Below are 26,070 nucleotides of genomic sequence, written 5' to 3'. Positions count from 1 at the left end.
AGCTGGTTGACTGGCTGGCTGGTTGGTTGATTTGATAGTTAAAAAAAGAGGTACAGCAAGGAAACTCGTCACTAAAGAATGAAAATAAAAAAGTAAAAAATGAATGCAAAAAAGGAAGAAAAGAAAATAAAAGTCATGTCATGTCTTGTTCATCATTTCGGCCTCGGGTTGGAGAAAAGATAATAAAAAAAGGCAGGAGGAATAAGAAAGGGGGGGACCCGCGGACTGTCTTGTCTCATTATGCATATACACCCGAAAGAGGAAAAGAAAAGAAAACCGCCCGCCGCCCGCTTAGAAAAGGATGAAGGATGAGGAGTAAGTCAGGAAACAAAGGGATAGGAAGGCGTTGGTCTGATACTTAGTTCGTGCGGAGGGAGTCACACATTGGGTCGTAGGGGGAGAAAAGGGCTAGAATGATGATGGGGGGGGAAGAAGGGAACAAACAAACCCGGCATTTTCAGGTCCCATTGGCCACAGTATCGAGAGACCGCTTGGTAAAGACCAGGGGAACCGTCGGGGCTCCAGCCGTGAAGTAGTCTCTGAATCCGCCCTTGCCATCGTAGAGTTTCTCGGCGCCGGCACGGCTCTCTTTGGGGAAGCTGAAATCGAACAGCCGGACGACCATCGCGAGCAGCATGCGCATCTCCATCATGGCGAGCGGACGGCCGGCACAGGAGTATCTGCCTGCCAGGAACGGGTTGAACGCGTCCTTGCGAATGATCAGCTGGGGCTTAGACGACCATCTCTCGGGGATGAAATGATTGGGCTGGACGAAATATCTGCTATCTAGATCAAGTAATTTATAATCATGTCAGCATGCCATTATTCAATCTGGATAACACACTAAGTAGTTATCTGTGGGAAAAGAGAGAGAGAAGAGAGGAAAGGGAAACGACCGAGAAAATACGAAAAGGCAAAAGATAAGTTGTTGATCGTGATCATGAAGTAAAAATAGAAAAAGAAACGAGGTGTTGGAAAGCAAAATAACAAATGTGAAATAAAAAAGGAACAAGCTAGCAGGGATACGAGATGGTGATACGTACCGCGATGGAGAGTGTATGTGGGAGTCGAGACGATCGTGTCTCCAGGAATCCATCTGTCTGCGATCATTGCTCCCTGCGGGGGTGTCAGGCGTTGCACTCCGCTGGGGACGGGAGGGTAGAGCCGTAGGCCTTCGTTGATGCACCCTTCGAGGAGGTGGCTAGATGCAAGCTTCTGGTGCGAGAAGTGGTCGAGTGTGGGTATCAGGAGGTCGACCTCGGCCTGGAGTGCCTTTTTCTGCTCTGGATGCAGTGCCAGGAGGTAGAGGACTGTCGTCAGGTTGAGAGCTGTGGTCTCACTGCCTGCCACGATGGCCAATTCAGCGTCATAAGTCAGGTCTCCATCAGATGTAGCTTCACTGAGATCATTGCCCAGGATGTATGAAAACAGATCAGGCCGTGTAGTTCCCAGCTATATCTTGATTAGCACTCTAGTTATATATATTATATGTATTGATAGACCAGGAGAAGGTTACCTTCATTCGTTCTTGGACCTGGACGCCGCACCAGGAGATCCAGTTTGAGCGTACACGGCTGATTCCGGGCAGCTTTTGGAAGAGAATGAAGAGCCAGGGGACGCCAATGAGCGTTCCCACAACAGGCTTGCTGGACTCCATCATGCCAAAGAGGAAATGAGGGTTGCCGGTGGTCAGCATGTCGAATGGCCGTCCAAAGCTGAGGTCGCCCATGACGTCAAAGCCAAAGTACTTGAACCATTTGCCGATGTCGACCGGCGTACCGGCCAGTCTGGAGAGCTGCTTGACCAGGTCCAGACAGTGCTGGTACACGCGAGGCTCATACTCGCTCAATGCTAGACGTAGAAACCAGTCAGTCGAGATGTTCTCGATTAGACAGTTGCTCAGATAGGGGGTTCAGGGGCACCTTTTGGACTGAAGCCGCGGTCCCAGGTGCGGCGTCTCCGCGAGTGGAACGCCTTGTCTCTGGTCATCTGGAGCGACCTGGACGGGTAATTGAGGTCGTAGAAGGACCCCTTGAGGCAGACGGAGCCGTAGCCATGGATATCTCGCACAGCTGCAGCGTTGTTGACTGAGATTTCGCGCGGTCCTGCAGAGACGTCAGCATCAACGACCACACAACCACACCACCATCAAAGAAATGTAATCAACAGGAGACACTGACGGATCCGGACAAAGTCGCCATGCTCAGCGTGAAGGGCCTGAACAGCTTCGTGGAACTTGAACTGTGGCAGGGCGCAGGCAACCGACCAGAAACCCGACAGTTTGGCAGCGACAGGGCCTGGGAACTGCTTGAGCGAATGGAAGCAGAGCCGGTAGATGGATATACTGGCAAACAGCGAGAGCGCGTAGACAGCCGCGAGCACTGCCAGCGCCCACAGCGAGTCGAGCAGCGGCAGACGCTGGACGAGCCAGAATGCAGCGAGCAAGCCGGCGGCCGCGAGGGAGTAGACGGCGGCCACGGCGGGCGTATGGCACTCCCACTCGCCGCGCAGGAAGAGCTGCCAGTGCGAGAGCAGGCCGGCAGCGGCAGCGAGGCCCAGCACCGTCGTCGTCGTCAGCATGGTCAGATAGCTGTCTGTCTATCCTGCTGGTTGGTTGCTGTTTGACGGTGTTGTCGTTGACAGTGAGTGCAAGCAGCAGCCAGGGCGAAGATAGATATACAACCTAACTAGTTAACCGGGGGGGATGTTTTTGCCTAGATCACTAACAAAACTACGACATACAACATAACTCACTACTTTACGGGACTATCAGCTAGTCACTTCGACTTCACACTTGACTCCGGCCGGGATTGAGAAAAGAAATAGTTACATGCAGCTAAGAGCAGGGAAGCGGCAGCAAGCAGAAGCCCGCAGGGAGACGCTGCAGCCAGACATGGCCCCCCTTAGCCACTACGACAGGACTATAGCAACAACCCCCGGAAGGCCAGATATAGCCCCCCCAGGAGGACAGGGGACACAAGCAGAAGAGTCTTCAGAGTCCTGTCAGACGCTGCTGGCCGGCTCTGGAGTCTCCTTTTCTTCGCCTGGTGATGTTGCTGCGACAAAGACGGACAGACGGACAAAGACGCTGGGACGGCGAGCGAGTGACAGACACTGATAGAGCGAGATACCGGTAGAGATACTGGCAGAGAGAGACAGAGCGAGAGAGAGAGACATCTACGGAGTTATCCAGCGGCGTCTGCGGAGAGTTCCCTGCCTGATGTCTGCTGCCGGGGCTTCTGCTGCGTGTCCTGCTGCATCCCGCGAATCCAACGGCTATACGACGGCGGCCTGGCTCAACTGCTTTTCCCTTTCATGCGCTGCGCCAACATCGAAATCGACCGCGACCTCGAATCTGCCAGCAGCAGTGCCTCCAGCAGCTTCGTCTCCGGCGCGAGCACCAGCAGAGACCCCCTCTTGTTCGTCCGATTCATCCTCGATGGCGCCCGCTACGACTGCTGACGACCACCAGCCCGGGCTCGACGGTCCGCGGCCGGCAAAGATGGTCAAGCCGTCGCCAGACGAGTGCGCTGCAGCCCTTGAGCAGCAGCAGCAGCAGCAGCGGCAGCATCAGGTCTCGTCCTCGCCTGGCTCGCCTGTCCGCCGGCCTGAGCCTGACCAGATGCCGCAGCTGGCGGTCGACGACGAGGACGAGTTCGACGACAGCGACTCGGCCGTGGGCAGCGACAGGTCAGTTCTGTCTCGTCTCTCTTCATGTTTCGTGCATCAATCGTCTTGTCTAACTAACGGCCGGCAAACAGCGATGAACACTCGCTGCAGAGCTTGACCTCCAGCATTACCAGTTATGTCTACAGGAACGGACGGCGTTATGCCTCGTTCAGAGAAGGACGATACTGTCTACCCAATGACGAAGTCAGTCTCTTCCTCTTTCTTCTCCCTCCTTTTTTTTTCACTGTTTTTAACATCCCCAGGCGGAGTCGGATCGTCATGACTTCTTGCAGCATATATACGGCATGCTCTTTGGCGGACGCCTCATCTTTGCGCCCATATCAGACCAGCCAGAGAGGATACTCGACATTGGCACCGGCACAGGTGAGCCGCCCTCTTTTCGCTCTCTCTACCCTGTACTGACCATCTATCAGGCATTTGGGCCCTGGACGTCGCAGAGTTCGTTGCTCCCTTTGCCCTCTTGACCGTTGGGGTTTTTCGTACTTACGCTGCAGTCAGTGCATATCCAGCCACACACGTTATCGGCACAGACATCTCGCCCATCCAGCCGACTTGGTCAGTTCGTTGGTTCTTTTTTCCCCCATCCTTCCGCTCGTTTTCGTCTTCGTCTTCGCTTTTCTTTCTTTTCTCGTTCGTGCGAACCCTCGTATAAAAAGTCTGTCTGACTAACGTTTCGTGCCAGGGTCTCGCCAAACATCTCCTTCGAGATCGATGACGCCGAAAGCGACTGGACATTTAGACAGCGCTTCGATCTCATCCACTTCCAGAACCTCAACGGCGCCATCCGTGACTGGCGTCGTCTGTTCTCGCAAATATACGAGTATGTCAACACTTCGAACCGTTGAACCGAGTTTAGCCCTCTGCTTGCTTTTTCTCAGTCACGACTTCTTGCCCTTTTTGTTTCTTTTTTTTTTTGGCTTCTTCGCATTTGGCTTCCCGCTCCCGTTGCCGCTCCCGCTCAAGCTACCAATCTTTTCGCTTGGTTTGAGTTTTGTTGGCTGATCATGGCTGGAAAATAGCAACTTGATGCCAGGCGGTTATGTCGAGGCCAAAGAAACTGATGTGTACGCAACTTGCGACGACAACTCCATCCCCGAAGACTGCCATCTTCGCCAGTGGGAGTCCAACTGTATCAAGGCATGCAGTCTCATCGGCCAGACCCTGACAGCGCCAGAGAACGTCAAGCAATGGATGATTGAAGCTGGCTTTGTAGATGTCAAGGAGGAACAGTTTAAATTGCCCATCAACCCCTGGCCAAAGGACCCAGAGCTTAAACTGGCCGGTCGGTACCAGCAGGTTCAGTATTCTGATGCTCTCCAGCCATATGCTCTCGGATTGCTCGTCGAGGTTCTCGGCTGGTCCAGGGAGGAGATGGAACTCTTTCTGGTCGGCCTGAGAAAGGATCTCGCCAACCGCGCACTCCACGGGTATAACATAGTGTATGTTCTAACACTCAGTTTCTCCTCCCCTTTCATACCTTGACAATCACTAACATCACAACAGCCGTGTCATCACCGGCCGAAAACCAGGAATGGGAAAGAGAAAGTTCTCAGATACAGAGTAGTCTGCTTTCTCTCGTGATCCCCTTGTTATGAATAGCATCTTTGCAGCTGTTTCTCCCTCTCTCTTCTTTCGGGGGCCATTTATATACCCTTCTGTTCCTGGATTTCTGCCTGTCTGCCACAATATTCCTCGTTTCGACCCGGGCATAGAATCATCTTATTTTTCATCTTCAAGCAAAGCACCGCTGATCCTTATTTTGGGAATATCTCTCTCGCCAACCTCCTCGTTCTTCTTTTCTTTTATTTTCCTTTCTTTAGTGTTATTTCAGCGACGGCATTGTTGGATATGGGTGTCAAAGTTATCCGCCAAAAATCTAGTCGACAATCGAGAAACGGGAGTCGCCTATCTCTTGCTGAGTGCAGAGGAACCAGCATGGAATCAACAACAGTCCATGATTATGATAGTGAAGATGGAAGATTGATGGTAATATCATGGTATTTCTCTTATTCTTTTTCACTCCTCACGCTATTCATGTATGATCAAATAGCAAGTCTTTCCTAGTCTTTTTCTCCGTAGAATGTCTCGACATATCATCTATGAGTAGAACAGACCATCAACAACAGTAAACAAGGCAGTAAAAATAACCAGAATTATCGAAAGAAAGGAAACACCCTCATTCCCTAGACTCAAGGACCGGGTGAACCTTTTTATACGCCGGTGGCGTTCACTTCTTTCTGCCCGCCCCATCTCTGCATGCACATCTGCCCTTCTCCCTCTCGCCCTGAGCCTCCATTCCTCCGCCACGGATCAGATACATCGAATCCGATTCCCTGGCAGCGGGCACCCTTCCCCATCTTGAGCATGCCAGCAGGTCTTGAGGGGCCTCAGATCTCTTCACCCTCGGCCTATCGTAGCGCTCTATCAAAGAGTATGTCTGGGATCGACTTCGTCTAAGGTTTGTACTCTGCGTGGTGGCTTCGACCTTTTTTCGTCGTTTCTTTTTCCTTATCTTCCTTTCCTCTTTGCTTATTCCTGGCCCATCAGGAGGAAAGCAACTCCATGAAGGTACGGAGTACTCCGTAGCACTGGAGGTATAGAGATTGCATCTTGAATTTTCTCCTCAGCCTGATATTTTATGTGTTGATAGACAAAGACGTATTTTGGCTGGTTTTAAATTAACTGCTTGGACAATGTTACTGCACGACTATTGGTCACATTATATCCGCATAATTCCCGATGGACCAATAAAAAGCAGGGAATATCTACCTTCACGTGATGGCGACTTCCTGCTTAGTCAGATACAATTCTCTTGAGCCCCCTTACCTTCCAGACAGCCATCGACTTCAAGCAATCATTCCCATGTAAATTATGGATGCCATAGCATCTGAATCCGAGAAATGAGCGTCCCTGCTCGTCTTTGAAGGATGTCTTGATCCATATCCTCCCCCTGTTTATGGTGACCCTGAGATTCTCGACGTTATAAGAATACTTGTAGATGCTTTAACTCAAGGAATGGCGCTTTCTCAACTTCTCTCGAGCACAAAGGAGACTCTCGATATTGTTTAAACCTGTTATGCACATGCACCTGGGCCTGAAGAAAGAAAATAGAATATTATAGTCCCCGAATACCCCTTATAAAGGTGCTCGCACAATTACAGCTGCATTCTTAGCAAACGCCTCAGTCTTCCACCACTTCGACTACTCAGGCCAGAGAACGTCCCTTCTTCAACTACAGCCCCGCCATCCACAACAACTACATTATCAGCCAACTCCATCAAATTCTTTGCGTGTGTGATTATTATCACTGTCAAACTCTTTCCAGAAGCCATCAGCCTCGCTACCGTTTGTTTTATCACAGTTGCACTCTCAACATCAAGACTAGACGTTGCTTCGTCGAGTATTAGGAGCCGTGGTCTGCGAACGAGTGCCCTGGCAATCACTATTCTCTGCGCCTGGCCGCCAGAGACACCAACTCCACCATCTCCAACAAGAGTATCGTATCCTGATGGCAAGGAGGATATGAAATCGTGGATTCCGGCTGCTGTGGCAGCAGCTTGAATATTGGCAAAGGTATTCAGTGAAGAGTGTTCAGGTAGGCCATAGACAATATTTTCTTTGATAGATGCTGGGAAGAGTGTCGGGTCCTGGGGGACGATCGATATCAACGACCGGAGAGTCGGGACATGAATATTGCGAATGTTCACACCGCCGAGTGTGATAGTACCAATGTTACCCGCCGACGGTGGAGATGGATAAAGAGCAAGTAACAAAGATGCAATGGTTGATTTCCCAGAGCCAGAAGGTCCCACAATTGCAGTACACGAGCCCTTGGGGATTTTAAGGTTGAAGTTATTAAGGACTTTCTTGCCCGGTCGGTTTGGATAACTGAAACCCACGTCTTTAAAATTAAGAGGCATTAAGTCATGGATGCGGAGATTTCCTTGACCTTCATGCGACTGGTCTTCTGGCATGTTAACTAGATGCAATACCCTGGTTGCAGAGTCTCTCGAAGAACTAATTTGGGGAACTATGCACCAATTAATAAGCGAACAGATATCACCGGGACCTACTATTGCTTACCCAGGGAGAGCACTCCTCTCACATTTGCCATGCTAAAAAGTAGCATTGAGAAGACCATCAAAACATCCTTAGCTGAATACTGAGAACTGGATACGAGGATAGCCCCATAATAAAATATAAGAGCTATACAGACAATGTCAGTACCATATCAAACACCGGAGTGGAGTGAAGCGTGGCAGATGGACTTACCATAAACGAAAAGAATTGAACACTCTGAGAATCCAAAGAGCAAACCAGAATAGCACCCCCGCTTGATACCAACTGTCAAGGCCTTCCCATTGGATTTGTTGTGTTTAGTATGGAAGTATGACTCCAATGTCAGTGATCGAACTGTGCGAATATCGAGAAACGTCTCCGTGAACACGCCTGCCATTATCTCGCTCGCTTCATTCGACTTGTTCTCCCAAAACCCGCTGATTTTTTCATATAACCTTGTCAAACCATATAAAGGGGGTGCCGTAGCAGCACCAACTAATGCCAGTTTCCAGCACACTGCCACTCCCCAGATAAATCCGATCAGTGTCATAACGGCAGCAACAAACATGAAGCAAGCAAACCGCCCGACGATGTTTCTCATTTCCTCCGGGTTCCGATCTAAGCAGTGGGTCAAGTTTGATAGGCTGTTCTCGTCCTTCTCAAACCAAGACTTGCACTGTTGTAAGATTCGGCGAATGGCTTTGTAACGGAATTGGTCGACCCAGGCCTGGCCACATCGTTCCAGAAGATAGTGCATGAAGAAGGATGCTATCCCATTAACAACAGCTACACCCAATACAGCAAGAGCCCATTGCATTGCCAGTCGAGATCTGTTTTCGACGATAAAGAAAGTGGTTAATAGCTGTGAGAATACGTAAGAAAAACATGGCGTTGCAGCTGCGTGGAAAAAGGCAGCGATAAAGCCGAGAAGTAACGACATTCGGTTTGAAGTTGATAACGATGGTATCACGGTCAAGAGAATCTGTGACATCGAGTAACTTGTTTGCAATGGCTCGTTATTTGGTTTCAAGAGCGAAGACGTTTGGTTGTCACTGGTCGCTGACGGCGGTTGTTCTAAGTCTTTTTCGACTCTTTGGTCGTCCAATGCATCTAACGGGGCCTTTCTGAACCTGGGGCTCGTGTGGTCAATGAGACGTTCAACCATACTGCTTCTCCTTGACTGACTGCTCTGCTCCGCCTCAGAAAATGTCCTCTCGAGAGAAAGGCTGTTATGAAAAAACGGAGAAATAGGAGTGGTTAATGAACGTCGTTCAGTCATTGGCCGCTCTATACTGCTGAAGCTTGATCTTCTCCTTTTTTCTGACATGGGACCTGGAGATTTCGCGCTCCAATTAGAGGTAGCTGGCGTGGTGTCTGTTGGCAGAGTCGCAAGATTATTAAGATCGAACACACCAGCTGCCTTCTTCTCAAGGATATGTCTGTATCCCTGATGGGCTATTTCTCCTTTGTCAATGACATACACAAAATCCTGAGACCGAATTTGTGAAAGGTCGTGCGTAATGATGATGGTGGTCTTTCCTTGTCGCCATGCGCGAATTGCGTTCATTAGGGAGATCCTACTTGAATAGTCTAGGGCACTGGTAGACTCATCGAGTATCAATATAGGGGTATCCCGTAACCTGGCTCTAGCTAATGCCATCCTCTGTCGCTGCCCTCCGCTCAGGGACCTACCACCCGAGCCAACAACTGTGTCGAGTCCTAATGGGAAACTAAGGATGGTATCCTGCAGACCTGCAAGTTTTGTGGCTGCAAATATATCCTGAGCAGTCGTTTCTTCAACATTGCGTGAGCCGAACGTGATATTTTTCAGCATTGTCTCATTGAAAAGAATGCTTTCCTGCTGAACAAGAGTAATGTTATTGCGAATCCAGCTGATATCTAGAGTCTGGATCAGCCTGTCATCAATATGAATTTCACCAAACGTTGGTGCATAGAATCTCATAAGCAAATTTCCGATAGTGCTCTTCCCTGAGCCACTTTTGCCAACAACGAAAGTTGTATCGCCCGCTGGGAAGAAGAAAGAGCAATTGTCTAGGACTCTTCTCCCAGGTTGAGATGGGTATGCAAATGTAACCTGAAGAACGGGACCACTGTTAGTAGCTGGATTACACAAATAACAGCACGGGATAAGACCAGATTTACCTCTGAAAATCGAATATCGCCTTCACAGAAGACAGGGGAAAGAGTGACGCCTCCAAGCTCCCGCGATGCGCATGCATGGCAAGCATCATTGAATATTTGCTTAATAGTAGCCGAGGCCGTCCGTCCCTTTTCGAGGATAATCAGTCGGGGTATAATCTCCTCTATTGATTGTGTTGCTTGTAAACAGGCCCAGAATGTTGTCAACACTTGACCAGCATTCAGACTACCCTTTGCCACAAGATAACTGCCGTACCAAAATCCCTGCACGAACATTCCAAATGTTAGGAAGGAAATTAGGCCAATCTGAGAAGCACTGTAGAGAGCCTCTTTGTAGTACCAATGAGCAGCGATGCCAATTGCAGTTTTGTACTTTTCAGCCTCTGTATCTTGACTGTTGAAGTGTTTTACCACGTCAACGGAAGAAATGGCTGTCGTTGCAATTTTCGACGCCTTAGTGAGTGCTACCTGTTGCCCTTCAATCTTTGGTTGGACCTTTGAGGAGAAGAAGGCAATGATGATGGCACAGAGCGGTACACTAGCAAGACATATAAGTGTCAGACTCCACGACATGTACAGAGCCAGGACCAGAGCGGCAATAGCAGCAGTAAGGTTGTATAGAGTGGCTCCTAGCGGCTGTGACGTGGCTAGCTGGAGATCTCGGATGTAGCTATATCAGAGGCCATTAATAGTGCTCTTCCAGAACTCCGAACGGGTTGCGGTATAAACATACGCTTGAATCCGGGGTAAAACGGCAGGGAGCCCGTCGGTGACTCCATCAAACCATCTCATCTCCTTGTGTAGTAACTCTTCAAATGCCCATCTCCTCGCATTTTTAGCCTGTAGCTCGCCAAAGATAACCCACAAGGAGAAATATGCCCAGTCCAGAAACCAGACACCAGACCCAAGGGCCAAAATATATGTACATTCGAGGGAGGTAGTCGATAGCAGCTGGCCAGCAGAGATCGAGTGAGAACCGAAACTTGAAAAGACATTAAACAGGCTGCCTAGTATCCAGGCAAGCAAAGGGACAGCAAGCCCACGGGCTATGCTAAAGGCCAGAGCAAGAGTCAAAGGAGCAATATGCCTCTTAGACGTGAAGCGGAAGAGAGATGCCCATCCTGCCCGCAGCCGCTGCCCCTCGACAGGCCCCGAAACCGCCGGTGGCTGCTCGCCTGGACGCGAGGTCTGAGGCATCGAGATGTCAACTTGCTACGACAGCAATGGTGGTTTTATATTCGAGCTGTAGCCCGCCGTCTCCCATCTGTATATCCTGTCTTAGCCAGCAATGTCCAGGAGCAAGAGCAAGTCAGTCCATCGTCCTGGGAGGAGGCCATGAACGAGCAGCCGTGGCAAGGCAGGCCACCACCTCGTAAATGAACAGCAGCCATGGCCTCGATATGGATCTAGACACTGGTTCTTTTGTGGTATCATGTCCAGTACAGAGTACTTCGTGACTTTTTCTGGTTCCCTGAGATGCTTTGAATGCGCGCTTCTTTGTTGTCCCTTGCTAGTCGGATCTTGCTTGCTATTGTTCCTGTGGAGATGCTAGCGCTATTTATGAGAGATGAATAGAGACGAGGCTGTGTTTCTTCATAAAGGCAGAGGAGGACGGAGGTGCGGATAACAACCGCCGTCTGGTCGAGGCCGGGACGGCGTTGTTGGTTGATTGACGTTGTTGGCGATGGCTTGACGTTGGTGTTTTTCCTTCGTCGAGACAATTCTCACAACACGACAGCAACAACAACATCAACAGAACCACCGGCACTCGCAGTAGTTACAACACCGAAAAACCAACAATGAGCGATATATATCTGATTTAGGCTGACATGGGTGGGCTATCCTTGCGCTGTCTCGTCTCCCTGCCTTTCGTCTATAGGATCGTTAACCTACAGGTGAGCCTTCCAACCGACGAAGATAACTAAAGGCTTATGGTGGCTTCTACGGCGGAGTGTGAGAGGGTGAGGGTGAAGGAGATCGGCCGTGAAGATACAGCAATCACACCTCGAAGCATATAAGCCAGCGATGTTCACGTCTCCCATATCTTATAATCAAACCGCGAACAAGTCTCTCGATGGACGCTCACGCTGTATACCTCGCAATCACCATCGAAATATCTGAACAACAGAGAGGAATGAAAGCTATAAGAGGCTAGTTGACGTCGTGTACGAGACCTACACTGATGGCTGACCTATCTATGTCGTGGAGTTGAATGGCGGACAACATGATAACGACCACATCAAGAGTTCAGAATCGTTCGTTGAATTAAACTGCTCTGCAATGTCACGACAACTCATCCTGCATCCAGAGAACTAGCTGTTTGGTCTTACTCACTGGCTCCATCTTGATCAAAGCAAGATGCAGGTATTCCTAGAGCGTATCTAGCCACCGTCCTACCATCAGATGAACCATGGCAACAACCCAGTGCTGCTATCCATACTAGGCTCTCTGCATCTAGTAGTTGAATGCTGTGCTTCAAGCCAATTATACCCTTTTCAACCATTACCGGTTGTCTGACTACCATTTGCGGGAGATGATCACACCCTGCAGCGGCAGAGCGCCTCAGGCTCATCACCCAGAAAACAGGAACACAACCTATCCTCAGGCACGCTCCATTGACCAAACAGGTTGAACAGCGCATTAAATAATGATTTCGATCTTCAGTACATATATATATGCAAGTGTTATTGGACGAAATGTCGGGGATCGGCTGTTTCTTTGCTAGCGGCGCTTCAAGGATCCTTTGTCTTATTTCATCTTGTGCACGTAGATCTAACGCCCTCAACAGTTGATAAATGCCAGCTTTGTCTGACCTTATCACACCTACTAATAATATTTTTTTTTTTTTTGCCAGATGTCTCTCCTTTATTTTTTAAGTTGCAATTCATCTCTTATTCTCTTCCTTGGAGTTGTCCATCGGTTATAATTCTCACCGAACCGGTGCCAGCCTTTACCAAAATATCATGTGGGAGCCCGAAAAGAAGTCTCCGAAAAGGCCAGTAGAGCTGGCAGATACCAGTATCGCCATGAAGCCATCAACAATAGGCGACAGAGTGAGGTTCTTCGGGCTTGTTGCTGTTCTATTTTTCTCTATTTTCTTGACATTTCTCGAACCTGCTATTCTTGCAACACTTGTTCCTCAGATTTCAAGCGACTTCAACGATACCGAACATGGCGGATGGTATAACTACGCCTACATTTTGACATTTGCCAGCCTTCAGCCCAGTTGGGGTAAAATCTACCGCTGCTTTTCTCTAAAACCTGCATTCCTGATCTCCCTTCTTATTCTCGGACTGGGTTCGATTATCTGCGGCGCTGCGGCTAAATCAAAGACATTCATTGCTGGCTGCGCAATTTCCGGAGTAGCTGGAGGAGGACTCATAACTGGTGCTTATACCATTGTTGGACACACTATAAAAAATGAACGCTGGCGTCCGCAATATATCGGTATCCTTGGTGCAGCATATGGTACATCTAATATTGCTGGTGCATATATTGGGACGCTCTTCCTTGGCTCTGTGACTTATAGATGGATGTTTTATACCAACGCCGCTATCGGAAGCCTATGTTTCATTGCTTTATTATTTTGTTTCGCCATCGTGCCAACAGTTGTCCCACCGCCAACATCACGGAAGGAAAAGTTTCTCCTACTTGACCTTCCGGGGCTTGTGATTATATGGCTTGCGATGGTCTGCTATGTCATTTCGATGCAATCAAGGAAAACCACAGATTCGTGGAGCGACACAATAACTAACGTCACCCGTTTCGCATTCGGAGTCCTCTTGGTCATTTTTTTCCTTTCCCAGTGGTGGAGTGGGAAGTATGCGAACATCAAGCTTCGCCTTTTTACTATTCGGGATACAGCTGCATGTACTGCCTTTACATTCTTTCTCGCAGGGGCTTTGGCAGCTCATCTATATATCTTGCCGACATACGCACAGGTCCTTGATGGAGCGTCGGTATCTGAGTCGCGGGTCCGTATGATGCCGTTAATGATTGCCATGTCATCTTCTTCAATACTTTCTGGCTACTTGATTGGACAATTTGGATACTATACCCCAATGCTGGTCATCGGGGGAATTTTCACAATCATAGGTACCGGTCTCCTTTACACTCTAGACGCAGCAACAACACCGTTCAAATGCGCAGCATTTCAAGTTATCACCGGAATCGGAATTGGTACCGCCTACCTGGTACCTATCATCGTGAACATGAGTTTGGTTGAGATTGAAGATCTTCCAACTATTATCGCCGCAACATTCTTTCTACAGTCTCTTGGAGGTTTCTTTCTCAACCAGGCTTCCCAGGCTGCATTCATTGGTATATTACGGAAACTCTCAGCTACGAGCACTGATCCCAAGGTAGTGAAAGTCATTCAGTTTTCTACCACTTCTTTACGTGATGAATTTACAGGTGAAAGTTTGAAACTGGTCCTGAACGCATACCATGGTGGAATCGAGATAGTTTCTATAATCGGGATAGTTGCTGCTGGCATGTCCCTGATCCTTTCAATTTCTCCCCAGTGGAAAAAGCTGAGTGAATCCAACTGAACGTGCCTTTTTCATATGTTCAAAATTAGTCACGACCTCACTACGTTTTATGAAATGGACTTACGAACTATTCAGTAATATGTTAATCAATTTCTCAAAGTATCTAACCTCAACATTATTGTTCATTACAAAACAGATAATATTCATTCCCATTTTATGTTTCCCAAAGTAGGTCTTCCCGGGCCCGCGTCTGATTGAATTTACTGTCTTCGCCTGCATAATACTTCAGACTCTGGGTTGATAATAAGAGCAGAAATAAGAGTAAAGTTTTTCGGTCGTCCTTGTCCGTCTGGGAAAGCCCAGTCGTAATTCATTATCAAATGAGCAAGGAGAATTTTGGTTTCGTTGATAGCAAAGAATCTACCAGGACAAGCATGTGTTCCCAGGCCGAATGATAGACTCTCAAGTCCAATGGAAGTGGCCTAGAATGTGTTAGTAATTTTCTTATTATGAGGCACCAAAATTGTCTATACGTACTTGGTACTTGTGGTCATTTCCTTCAACAGCCCGTAGCCTTTCAAATCTGCAGGGTTGAAATCGTAAGCATTGATCTGGGGGTGATTGAAAGCTTGTCACGTACCTGAACCCATCAAATTTCTCAGGGTTCTCCCACAGTTGAGTATCATAATTTATCTGGAAAGAATTGAACCCAAATATAGATCCTGCTGGTAGAACCGTGCCATCAGATAGCTTTGTAGTAACTAACACTTTTCGTTCCATGCCAACTAAATGGGTGAATAGCTGTTAACTTCCACTTTCTGTAGATTAAGAGGGCCAGAAGGGGTATTACCGAATGACGATGGGTTTAATCGTTGAGACTCTCTAAGGAACGAGTCCAACTTGCGGAGTTTCAGCATGGCAGCCTTCGAAGTGATACTTCCTTCTTCTGCTAAAACCATCTCAATCTCTTCCCTCAAAGGAGCCACGTGTTCTGGTGCTGCAGCTAGCTGGAACAATGCATGACAGGCATTCATGGAGGTTGTATGCATGGATGTAAATGCGGCCATGAGTTGATTTGTGGCCTGAAAATCTAAGGACATCCCTTTTTGCGGGTTTATATCAATGAAGGATTGGATAATATCCCTTGGAGGCTTATATGCAGGATCCTTGAGCTTTTCTATTCGTTCTTCAAGAATCGGTTTGAGCAACCTGATTCGTTATATACGCCGTTAGTTATCGTACCGTACAAGTAGATAGGCCGTCACCAACCTTTTAACAGTGGCGTAGTGCCGCCGTACAGCCCATAGCTGCGGAAGCAGGGAATTCAAAAGCGGATGAATTATGCTTGGGGTCATATGCAGAATCATACCAGCTTTGAATGCATCTTCAGTGTATTTCAACAGACATCCCAGCTAGATACTTATTGTCAGCAGCTTCCAAAGCATGAATACAAGGGAGCCTTACCCATTCTTTGTTATGACAAAGTGGCGGACCAACCAACACACGGCTCGTCATAGAAGACACCATGTCAAGCAGCGTAGGCAACAGTTTCACCGGTGCATAGTCTGGGTTCTCAGTGTTATAAAAGCCTTCCTCAAGAGTACAGTAAAGGTACCTAACTTACCATTCCCACAAAAGCCAAGCTTATGTTTAACGACCGAGGTAGCTTCTTCCTGGAGCAGCTCATGGGCATGAACTATGTTCTGAGTCAGGTCACGCCGCAGAGCAGTCACCAAGCTATGATCGTGAGTTGCGATGAAAGTATATTCCCCAGCCATTGCGTCTTTAACGAGAGCCTTGAAGCTCATCTGGCTCTCAGGAAACCGCTTAATCTCATCCAAGTATTTGCGAGGCAGAATTATCATCTGCTTTGCCGGGACCTGAATTTCATAAGGCTGGTCTGGATACTGTGAGGCTTCATGTCAGAACTATCCGCTTTTTCCCTTGGAATAGTATTTGTTTCAAAGGTCATGATGTGGTCAATACCAGTTTGGATCCTTCGATAAGGCCTGGCTCCATGTCATTTGATTTTAGCTTGATAACTGGGAAGCCAGTAGCTGGCACCTTTCGAGTAGTTGGGGCAACTTTCAAACATATCCAAAAGACCCCGGCGAGAAGTAGAACAACCAACCCGAGATGGGCGGCTGGATATCCTTCTAACAGCCCGGTCATGGCTATTAATTCGAGGTTATTCGACTGATTCTCTTAGCTGTATATTGGTGCTGTGTCTTGTCCGGCAGGCTTGGAGCCTTATATAGCAAACTGCTAAGGTCCAGTTCTGTGGGTACATCATCGGCTGTGGAAGGCCAGTCCTAATAGCACAGTTCTAACTGGTCGGCTGCTAGGATTCCTTGCATTTTGTCCCCTTTCTCCATATTATTATAGAATCGACATACACTGTTCCTCGCGCACAAAATCCGTCCCTGCATTCGTTGGCGCCTCCCTTGCCATGCAAAACAGGTATAACAACCCGCCCAGCGGCCTTTGCAGCAGTTCAACCGGCAACATCTTCCGCCCATGTATCACCACAGCCCCCTCCTCTCAGCCAGAGCGGCTGGGTTTCAGCCTTGCATCTCGCTCTCCATCATCCCAGTCGAGCAGCAAAGACATGGACTTTCGGCTGCAAATCAACGTCCGACATCAAGAACTTTGTTTTCTCCACACTCAAAATCCTTCAAATAAACTTTCCGCAAACCTTAAAACTTTATATTACATAAACACTATCACATGATTAACATATTTGTCACCTGATTATATATCCGTAAGAGGAAAGAGCGAAAAAACAACCGCGGCTTCTTCGATCTGTCAAATATCAACCTATATTCAAAAATGGACGCTGTCAACTTCTTCTCGTCTACCGTCTTTGCTTCCATGACAGCCGTACAGTCCTCCGGCAATTGAGACTATAGGGTGCACGGTACAGCAGCCATATGTACCACGGATGAGATGCAAATCCATCCTAGTACGTTTTCTGCTATCCTGACAGCATCAATCTGATGTATCGTTGGTGGACAGATTGATCTCTCATCGGCTTCCAGGCCTATCACGTCTTCTTGACTGAAGATGGACATTAAAGGTATGGTTTGGTGTTGTCTATCGAATTCAATGTCAAACTCGATCCTGAACATCATCTATTTGATGTATTGACCCGGATACCTGCCACTGAGCCGACATCTTCGTCAGGTAATGAACGCCATTATTCTGATGCCAAATCTCCTAACAAGAAATTTAAATACCCCAATCTAATTTTTGATAAATTAATTCCTTGATTCTCCGAGGGTAATTTTCCAAGAGGAATATTGAAAGTTCTATCATTTTACTCTATGAGTAGTGCTGCTTTACGGAGCATTGATATCTCCTAGCCTAGTACAATTCACCAAATTGAATATTGTGAACATTAAGGTTCATATATTTATGTGGGTGGTAGAAATATATTCACTACCCCATCACAATATTTGAAACACACACAGCCATTTCTACCGCAACCTTTTCTTCCCAACCCTCCATTGCTGCCATAATCAGGACATCTGTCACACAGTAACTATTTGCTTCGTCCAAACTTTTGCACAACCCTCCCAGAGCTACACGAGATGCCCGTTGTCAAGGTTATTAGGTCTAGGAGGAAGAGGAAATATTGGGCCTCGCTGGACTGCTTCAACAAACGGACTACGCTGAGAACGGTCATGCGTGAGGTATCGTGAAAATAATCGGGTTTACTGAAAATACACTGACGTTCTAACCCATCCTTGTGATTACTAGTACCGTATGTACAACAAGAGAGCATTTCACTACTACAATTGCAATACCGAGGATGATAACCCTTCGGCTGTCGTCTGGATTGTCAGGCCGTATTTTCAGAACTGCAAGGTCTTCCTGCTCAGAGGGTCTTTCCGTCTTCCCAACTACGAGTGGTTGATATCAAACCCCGGTCGCGAATACCGTGTGAAAGGCGAGGACCGCATCGCCCTCTGTGGAAGCAAGACTGCGGTGGTCGTCATAGAAGAAGATTGACCAGCAAGAACACGTCTTACTCCCAACATGCCGAGAGGTCAAGACCAGGGCCTCGTTTCATAGCCGAAATCTCTGCACTGGGCCAGCCAGCCATTTATAGCTGGATGCCTCTTGGCTAATTTTTCCATGTACGAACAAAGAACAAAGTATAAGTTATGCTGTGGGGGTAGCTAACTAGAACATAGCGATGAAGAAAGAAAGGGGCCCGCTGTGCCGTGCTAGCGACTGTGACTATGGCATTAGACCGGCCGAACACAATGAATGAAAGTTGGTAGAAGACTCTTCTTGGATGTTCTTTAGCGACCTTGGAGGACTCTTTGCTGTATCTGCTCTCGATGGGCCGAAACATGCTGCATGCACGATGATGCAACATTATTTTCCAGCCTCCAACAGCCGTTTTAGTTTATTCTCACCCCCCTAGAATATCACTATTTGTTCGTCTGTAATCGCCATATCGGCCTCTACGCTGCGGTACGTAACTAAAGGGGAGGGAGGGTATATATGGCCCAGGCCTGCCTTAACAGCTAAAGTAAAGCTTTTTTAACTAAGCGTTATGGCCCACTGCAACTAGTTAGTTATAAGCCTCTTTATTCCCCATATTAACCAGATAATTACTGATAAATTAATATTGATTGCTTTCCCTAGAAAAGGCTCCGGTTTCTCGAGGCGTAGCGAGGAAGAAGAGAGACCCAAGAAGTGCGCCAACCGCCCCGCCGCCGCCGCCGCCGCCCTTTGTACCCGTCCTGCACTAGCTGGTTAGAACAACGAACTAGCTAGCCAGCAACCAGCGACCCGAACCAAGTATTTCAACTATTTAAGAACCATCCAGGGGCGCCCGTCCGACACGTATATCGAAATACTTTAAGACCTAGAGACGAGAAGGGGACCGAAACGACGCTCCGTTGTTTGTCGGACTCCTCCGTTTGCGTCTGTCTCGATCACAACATCATGGACACTCTAGAGCTTCAAGGCGAAGGTATGGCTGCAGCCCCTAACTATCTCCCGCGCATTCGCTAATCGATATCGCAAATATCAGAGAAGTTAATCGAAGTCAGCCACCTGCTCAAGACCTTACGGTCAGACTTGGATCAGAAGGCCCTTCAGACGTCCCGTATGCGCCGCCACAAAACGCCCTCTTCATGCACTGACCGTCATAATAACGTACCGTTTCAAATAGAGCTGATCGAGACCCTACAAAAACTTCGAGTCCACGGTCGAAAGCCGGAGAATGCAGACCCCATATATGAAAAGGAGGTACGGAAGCAGATGGTTTTGGGTGCGCATGTCACGGCTCTAACGGACTACTTGTAGGGTATAGCGACTCTGTCTACGTACGGGTTCGACGAACCAGATGCGATCATATGCCGAGAAGCCTTACGATGTCTGGCGAATGCGCTGTTGCTCGAGAAGGCCACACGCCAGCGGTTTGTCGACCTAGGAAATGGAAGAAAAGCGGCAGAGAAGTTGAAGGTACGTGCTTTGGTTTCCGACACAAGCGGTATTACGTCGTTTAACTGGGAGGGGACAAACAGGAAGAGAACTCGGACGATGAATTTTTATGCTCACGACTTCTATTCCTCACGACTTACGATTCAGATCTGGATTTTGATAAGTTGTTTAGCGAGTGTTCTCTAGGAGAGAGTATCAATAACGTATGACACCGATACTGATCTGTTACTTCTCTGAAAGACTAACACCAGTACAGCACATATATCGACATTCCAAGCAGTTCTCCAAGGGGAAAAAGAAGAAGCTTACTCCCATCGACGAACTCGCTCTCTCAGAGACCCTCAAGCTGATGTTTAATATTACAAACTACTACCCTCATCAAGTTGCAGCATTCTCGCCGTCAATACCCCACATACTCAAAATTTTAAGTCGCATTGAGATACCAACTCCACCGCTGCAGGCTCCAGTCAACTATCTGGTCAACTCATTGCTTAACTTAGATCTCGCGGCGGAGAAAAGCAAGCCATTCAGCACTAATCCACTCTTCCCAAAATTTGACCAGAACTGCAATGTGGATAAACTGATTAATATCCTTGACCAGGCGGTAGCCATGCATAAGCCATCTGATCTAGAGACTCTCGCAGTTCCACTACTCACTCTCCTGAGGAAGATATACTCGTTTGCCCCGGAAGGCCCGAGAAAATACATGGAATGGCTTCTACTTCCTGAAGATAACGATCGTGATCTACCTATAGGGCAATCCAATACACTCTCATCCCGCTTACTACGGTTATCAACATCTCCCGTAGCGCCTAGCCTGCGAGACGGCATTTCTGCACTCATGTTCGAGTTATCCGGAAGCAATGCCAGTGAATTTGTGAGGAATGTAGGGTACGGTTTTGCTGCCGGCTTCCTCATGTCTCATGATATGGCTATCCCTGAAAGTGCAAAGGAAGCCTACAGCTCCAAAGGTAACAAGGAACTTAATTCGGCCATCAATCCGATTACTGGTCAACGTTTCGATGCTGAGCCTGTGGACAATGGGCCTGAGATGACTGAGGAAGAGAAGGAGCGAGAAGCTGAGAGACTCTTTGTGCTTTTTGAGAGGTACTGTCTCCTAGATTCCAAAACTCTTTTGACTATAACACCGTTTGATTATGGAACTGATGGGATTGCCGTTGCTGACTATCCTACCTTCTTACAGGCTACGTGCTACAGGAGTTGTTAATGTTGAAAATCCCGTTCGAACGGCCGTAGAGCAAGGTCGAATCGAAGAACTCGATTAGTTCTTTTTGCATAAATGTACTGTTTTATATACCTCCAATCTATCTCGGTGGTTTAGCATAAGTTGTCTGTTTACAACATCTAATATGGATACGAAGTATCAATACAACAAAGAAATGCCAGCGAAACTAAAATAAAATGACGTAATCCTCTATCGCGCTAATGAGGCCTGGCAAATATTACATAATAATCTTATCGGGACGTCGGTGTTATAATAATCCGATAATCGATTAATTTTGGCGGGTGAGTCGTAGTGGTTAGAACAAGTTGATACACATTCAAGATCCAAACCTCACAGACGTATTACGAGGCTAAGGCTTATACGACCGTCATATCCAAGCCATTCTGCTTCATCTGTATACCTATCTTCCTTATCCTTCGCAGCCTGAGCGTTATCTTAGTCGTGTAGCTCAACTTTCACCCCTCCCTCACCCCGCCTCTCTTCGTACAAATTTGATAAAGGCGCATCTATTTCAAAATGGCTTCAGGCTTGGGTTCGTTCGACCCGGAGACGGCTCAGAATTTGGAAGATGTAAGCATTTTTACTTCGGCTTCTAGTATTGCAGCGCAAGCAAATTAACAAAAACTCTCCAGATGGAAAAGCAATTTGCGGTTAAAGGTTTGGCTTCCATGCTTCTCGCACCCTGCGAGGTAAACACTTTACTTACCTCCTATATTGCCTACAGCCGTGCAGCAAATGTCAACATACTGGGCCATTCTCGAGCGAGCACCCGGATCAAAACTTCGACTCACAAAGTTGGATGATGAGATATATGAGAGCTTCAAGACCGAGTTTCCTGACTTCGACCCTGCCGCGACAATTGACGAGGATGAAATGAAGAGCAAGGCTGGCAAGGAAAAATGGCGAAACTGGATGAAGCAATATGAAGAGAAAGTTGCTGATTACAACTTTGGTACTCTCTTGAGAGCAAACCCGAAATTTGAGTACGGAGAAAAAGAGACTATTTTCGGTAAGCAATGCAAAACCCTGACGCGTTGTATGGTATGGGGGAAAATTATACAGGGATAATGCAAGAAATGTTTAAGGCTGACATGCGGTTGTGCATATAGTTGTCCGTATGCAGTTTTATGCCATTGAAATCGCAAGGTTTGTCATTTCCCCAAGAACATGATGTGATGGCAGAAACCAACTTAATTTGGGAAAAATAGAAACCGCGCTGGTCTAAACGACTGGGTATATGAACAGGCACAGAAAGAGAAGTCCCGTTCATAAAGTGTTTCTCTAGGCTCATCACACCGTTTTCCCAGTTCATAGAAAAAAACACCCCTGGCCGCTGCCACTGGGATTTTACGATAGTTGGCCTCCACCAATGGGGTTAAAACCCAGCCGCCATGCCCTTTCACCCGCTTCAAGGCTATAAGACGTCTCCACTGACATGGAGGCTCAAGTTACAATGCAAAGGGAACCGAGGTATGCTCTCCAGTATGTAGAGAGTATTCGGTTATTTGGACTGCATTACTGCATAAAGTTTTGTGCAACTTGGAGGCAGGGTTGCGATTTTGTATGAAATAAAAGCTTATGAAAAGATGAATAAATTGACGATATGACAGTCAAGAAAAATTCTGACTTTAGGCCCATGGGAATAAACTGTATATATACAACCAAGAAGCGAAACCAGACGCTATACACAAAATCCAGCAGTTCGGTATAATGTGATTTAACTTGCTATGGGTAAAACAGGATTTGGAGAATTCAACGACATGATATCATTCAACGAGGGAGTTGGCTCATAAGGGGCTTATGTAGCAAGCTCTGCAGGTTGGTCCTGAGAAGCGGTAGCAAGCTCTACAGGTTGACCCTGTGAGGCGGGAGCAGATGTTCCATTTCCTCCATTGGAATCTCCATTCTTCTGGAAAGAAGGAGGAATAACGTATTTAGAGCTCTTCCAGGGTTTGACATGCAAATGGTACATTAAATCAATTTCCTCGAGAGTTCGTCCTGCACCTTCAATGACACCAAAGTAGACGAGAGCGGCAGCAATTATCAGGCAGCCAGCGAACACAAAGCCGTACAAGAAATCGATGTCACCAACAATAAAGGGCGTGAAGAAAGCCAAAAGGAAGTTCCACAGCCAGTTCGATGCTGTTGCCATTGCCATTGCGGTAGCACGGTATCGAGACGGGTATAATTCGGCGATGATAGCCCATACCATTGGTCCCCATGTGCATGCGAATCCAACAATGAATAGACATGAGAAAGCAACCATCACTTTGCCAGCTCCAGGGGTTAATGCCGGCTCATCGTGATTGAGTACGAAGTGGCCGACAGAAGCATATATGACGAAGCAGACGAACATCCAGAGAGCTCCACCAATGAGAGACTTGCGTCTTCCGAAATGCTCAATGTTGTATAATCCGATAAAGGTAGCGATGAAGTTTACAGCTCCTAGAATCATCTGGGTGACGTAGCTGTTGCTCAGGCCAGCACCTCTGAAGACAAAAGTTCCATAGTAGAAGAAGTAGTTTGCACCCGTCAACTGCTGGAAAGCTTGCAGTGTTATTCCGAGAAGCAATCTGGAGCGCATAGTGGGCGCAAAAAATATCTGATACCACGGTTGGTCCTTGGTAAGTTGGTCTTCTTCGTGCTGACGTTTGATTTCGTTGAACTCTTCATGCAGCTTTTCGTGGTTCTCTGGAACTCCGTTGAGCTTCATCATTGTTCGCTTGGCCTTTTCGACTCGGTTGTGTCGATAGTCATATCGGGGTGTGTCGGGGAAGAAGACTATGCCGAATCCTAAGATAGCTGCCCAGATGAAAGTGACTCCCATCGGAATTCGCCAAGAGCTAGAGTCCGGACGAGCTTCTGTTCCGTAGTTGATGCAATTGGCAATGAAAATGCTGAGTGTGATGAAGAGTTGGTAGGTACTAGTAGTTAATGGACAAGTTAGCTCGTAATAATTTGTAGAGACATATAGGGAAACAGCATACCTGACTAGAGCACCGCGAATATGCCTAGGAGCACTCTCTCCTTGATATAAGGGGACAAGTAGAGAGAGAGACCCGACTCCTAGACCAGTAACCCACCGTCCAATAGCTACCTGGTACCATTTTGGTTCTTGCGAAGTTATTTGGACAATGATACCAGCCGAAAGGACTCCGCACCAGAAAGATATTGACCACTTCCGTCCAACCCTGTCGGCCAACGGACCGGCTATCAGGGCACCTATCAACGTTCCAACCGAGAGCTGTCATCATGAAACTGAGGGTTAGCCTCCGAAAGAACGAGAAGCAAGGGAGATCAATCCTTGCTCCGATGGATGCATCCATGAGAATGGGGGTATTCTTACCAGCGCCACAATCAATCCTGCACGAACATTCGAGAACATGTAGTCCTTGCGACCAGGTTCGCCAAATCGTCTCTTGAAATCTTCCATCTCCAGAATACCTGAGATCTGTCCAGTGTCATAGCCGAAGAGAAACCCTCCCATTGACACAAAAACCCCCATCACCGCGGATCGCCATGTTAATCGAGGAATCGGCGTAGTCACCATACCAGCAGGGTAGCTCGCCCTCTCTACCTCAGTTGCAGAAGCAGCAGGAGGAGCACCTGCAGCCTCCTTTGACGGAGGAGCCTTGCTCTTGAACATCTTGCCCATATTTTTTGGTCCTCTCAAAAGCACCAGCGAGCAATGGAGAAAGAAGAGTGAAAATTCCCGATCTTGTGTGAAAAAAAAAACCGGACGTAAAACAGGTTATAAACTTCAGGCAATGGAATTATTTTGGAGCCCAAGCCCCCATATAATAATTAAAAAGACAACATGGAACCATGGTTGGCCAGAGAGACGTCAGGGCGGGAACCCAATGGCGCAGCAGGGGAAGATTCCACAGCCCTCCGCTCCATGCTGGGCAGGCAGGAAGGATTGAATGGCGGCCGAGTGCTAATCATTGACCTTTTTCATCCGAGTTGCTGGGATGATCGGTTCAGCCCAAAGATCCATAAGCTATCGATTCACATGAGCATGATCGTAGGCTGTTTGTCCCCGTCTCGTCCGGGGGCTTCGATGACAGGTAACAGCAGGCAACTGGTGGCGTGCACTGTGCTAAAGAGCAGTGACATGAACTCAATCTTGTAAGTACTCCGCACGTAAGTCTCAGCATTAGACATGATTTGACAGGCTTCCACATTTCCTGGGGACAAGTGTTTCGCCTCTGCCGGATGTTTCGAGCGAACCAGAGAAGCGCAAGCTGTGACGTCATAAGTAGCGCTGTTTATATATCACAACTAAGAAAGGGGCAGACCCGGGAGGGACGGTGCCGTCATAGTTCATAATGATAGTGGCAGAGAGATGGGGATATGTGTGATTGTGTCATCAAGTATTGAGTAGCCGTGCTGTTGTAACGCTGCTGGACCGGCTGGATTCTCGTAGTGACAGTGACGACGTTGGTGTCTTTCTGATCTCACCAAGATGGTTAGCTAACCCTTGGATCAATTAACTAGTTGTTGCCGGAAGATAATGAGTAACATACCTCTTGTCTGTCAACGGCTATATCAGTCAATTGCTGTGCTCGCAGCTGTGACATATACCACCAGAGGTATCGTATTACCAAGGACTGAAAAGACACTGGACAACCAGCCACGGACATCTGGTTAGCGAGCTCGACAACACTCAAAATCGCGAGGACACTGTGGGCTGACGAATATACCCTCCCTTATAAATATCACAGTTATCATACCAGTGTACCGCGGGCATCTCGCCTTTATCTGTGGCAGGCTCTCAGAGATCACACACTTGGACGTAGAAATCTTCGTCTCTTCAGGGCCGGCGGGCCTTCAGGACTCCGAGTCGAGGCATGCCTTGACCTTCTCATATTATTGCTGATCTTCCGTGAGAGGACACAAATCATTGCAGAAGAGAAAAAGCGGGTGGTTGAGTCCACTAGTTAGCTATTTCGCTGTCTAGCTTCG

The 26,070-nt window shown here is 47.7% G+C and overlaps 11 protein-coding genes across 12 annotated transcripts; 5 read left to right on the top strand and 6 right to left on the bottom strand.

Annotated features, from left to right (window-relative positions):
• Window positions 1–457: 457 nt before the first annotated feature.
• Window positions 458–2,872, bottom strand: TERG_05540 (uncharacterized protein; the record flags this gene model as incomplete). Its single annotated transcript, XM_003233619.2, has 5 exons — window positions 2,181–2,872; window positions 1,923–2,105; window positions 1,517–1,851; window positions 1,044–1,452; window positions 458–786 (listed from the first exon to the last, which is right to left on the bottom strand). The coding sequence occupies exons 1-5, from the start codon at window positions 2,578–2,580 to the stop codon at window positions 458–460; spliced, it is 1,656 nt and encodes a 551-aa protein (XP_003233667.1). The 5' UTR covers window positions 2,581–2,872.
• A 348-nt stretch (window positions 2,873–3,220) lies between these two features.
• Window positions 3,221–5,254, top strand: TERG_05539 (uncharacterized protein; the record flags this gene model as incomplete). The annotated part of the gene is made up of 8 exons (XM_003233618.2): window positions 3,221–3,690; window positions 3,762–3,873; window positions 3,933–4,053; window positions 4,104–4,128; window positions 4,189–4,245; window positions 4,373–4,510; window positions 4,710–5,129; window positions 5,194–5,254. 8 exons carry the CDS (start codon window positions 3,221–3,223, stop codon window positions 5,252–5,254), a joined length of 1,404 nt encoding a protein of 467 aa, XP_003233666.2.
• Window positions 5,255–6,845: 1,591 nt separating this feature from the next.
• Window positions 6,846–11,106, bottom strand: TERG_05538 (uncharacterized protein; the record flags this gene model as incomplete). The annotated part of the gene is made up of 5 exons (XM_003233617.1): window positions 6,846–7,720; window positions 7,774–7,896; window positions 7,963–9,844; window positions 9,913–10,579; window positions 10,643–11,106. The coding sequence occupies 5 exons, from the start codon at window positions 11,104–11,106 to the stop codon at window positions 6,846–6,848; spliced, it is 4,011 nt and encodes a 1,336-aa protein (XP_003233665.1).
• A 1,129-nt stretch (window positions 11,107–12,235) lies between these two features.
• TERG_12301 (uncharacterized protein) lies at window positions 12,236–12,550 on the bottom strand (the record flags this gene model as incomplete). The annotated part of the gene is made up of 1 exon (XM_047751279.1): window positions 12,236–12,550. One exon carries the CDS (start codon window positions 12,548–12,550, stop codon window positions 12,236–12,238), a length of 315 nt encoding a protein of 104 aa, XP_047606630.1.
• A 322-nt stretch (window positions 12,551–12,872) lies between these two features.
• Window positions 12,873–14,459, top strand: TERG_05537 (uncharacterized protein; the record flags this gene model as incomplete). The annotated part of the gene is made up of 1 exon (XM_003233616.1): window positions 12,873–14,459. The coding sequence occupies one exon, from the start codon at window positions 12,873–12,875 to the stop codon at window positions 14,457–14,459; it is 1,587 nt and encodes a 528-aa protein (XP_003233664.1).
• A 200-nt stretch (window positions 14,460–14,659) lies between these two features.
• TERG_12300 (uncharacterized protein) lies at window positions 14,660–15,499 on the bottom strand (the record flags this gene model as incomplete). Its single annotated transcript, XM_003233615.2, has 4 exons — window positions 14,660–14,881; window positions 14,937–14,982; window positions 15,040–15,184; window positions 15,250–15,499. 4 exons carry the CDS (start codon window positions 15,497–15,499, stop codon window positions 14,660–14,662), a joined length of 663 nt encoding a protein of 220 aa, XP_003233663.2.
• A 129-nt stretch (window positions 15,500–15,628) lies between these two features.
• On the bottom strand, window positions 15,629–16,264 carry TERG_12299 (uncharacterized protein; the record flags this gene model as incomplete). Its single annotated transcript, XM_047751278.1, has 3 exons — window positions 15,629–15,811; window positions 15,864–15,964; window positions 16,024–16,264. The coding sequence occupies 3 exons, from the start codon at window positions 16,262–16,264 to the stop codon at window positions 15,629–15,631; spliced, it is 525 nt and encodes a 174-aa protein (XP_047606629.1).
• Window positions 16,265–17,989: 1,725 nt separating this feature from the next.
• TERG_05535 (uncharacterized protein) lies at window positions 17,990–18,410 on the top strand (the record flags this gene model as incomplete). The annotated part of the gene is made up of 2 exons (XM_003233614.1): window positions 17,990–18,091; window positions 18,159–18,410. 2 exons carry the CDS (start codon window positions 17,990–17,992, stop codon window positions 18,408–18,410), a joined length of 354 nt encoding a protein of 117 aa, XP_003233662.1.
• Window positions 18,411–20,064: 1,654 nt separating this feature from the next.
• Window positions 20,065–21,087, top strand: TERG_05534 (uncharacterized protein; the record flags this gene model as incomplete). Its single annotated transcript, XM_047748451.1, has 1 exon — window positions 20,065–21,087. One exon carries the CDS (start codon window positions 20,065–20,067, stop codon window positions 21,085–21,087), a length of 1,023 nt encoding a protein of 340 aa, XP_047604433.1.
• A 534-nt stretch (window positions 21,088–21,621) lies between these two features.
• Window positions 21,622–22,377, top strand: TERG_05533 (uncharacterized protein; the record flags this gene model as incomplete). The annotated part of the gene is made up of 5 exons (XM_003233612.1): window positions 21,622–21,675; window positions 21,738–21,762; window positions 21,830–22,114; window positions 22,215–22,251; window positions 22,314–22,377. 5 exons carry the CDS (start codon window positions 21,622–21,624, stop codon window positions 22,375–22,377), a joined length of 465 nt encoding a protein of 154 aa, XP_003233660.1.
• TERG_05532 (uncharacterized protein) lies at window positions 21,685–24,894 on the bottom strand. 2 transcript variants are annotated; one of them, XM_003233611.2, is made up of 3 exons: window positions 24,452–24,894; window positions 24,093–24,349; window positions 22,487–24,029 (listed from the first exon to the last, which is right to left on the bottom strand). In XM_003233611.2, exons 1-3 carry the CDS (start codon window positions 24,758–24,760, stop codon window positions 22,904–22,906), a joined length of 1,692 nt encoding a protein of 563 aa, XP_003233659.1. In that variant the 5' UTR covers window positions 24,761–24,894; the 3' UTR covers window positions 22,487–22,903. The 2 variants fall into 2 exon arrangements, with proteins under 2 accessions (XP_047606628.1, XP_003233659.1); XM_047749996.1 differs by having other exon boundaries at window positions 21,685–24,029; window positions 24,093–24,894.
• Between the last annotated feature and the right edge of the window lie 1,176 nt (window positions 24,895–26,070).

This window comes from Trichophyton rubrum (genome assembly GCF_000151425.1).
Source record: "Trichophyton rubrum CBS 118892 genomic scaffold supercont2.6, whole genome shotgun sequence".
Lineage (NCBI taxonomy): Eukaryota > Fungi > Ascomycota > Eurotiomycetes > Onygenales > Arthrodermataceae > Trichophyton > Trichophyton rubrum.
Note: the sequence above shows the minus strand (reverse complement) of the source record. Positions and strands in the feature narration are given on the sequence as shown.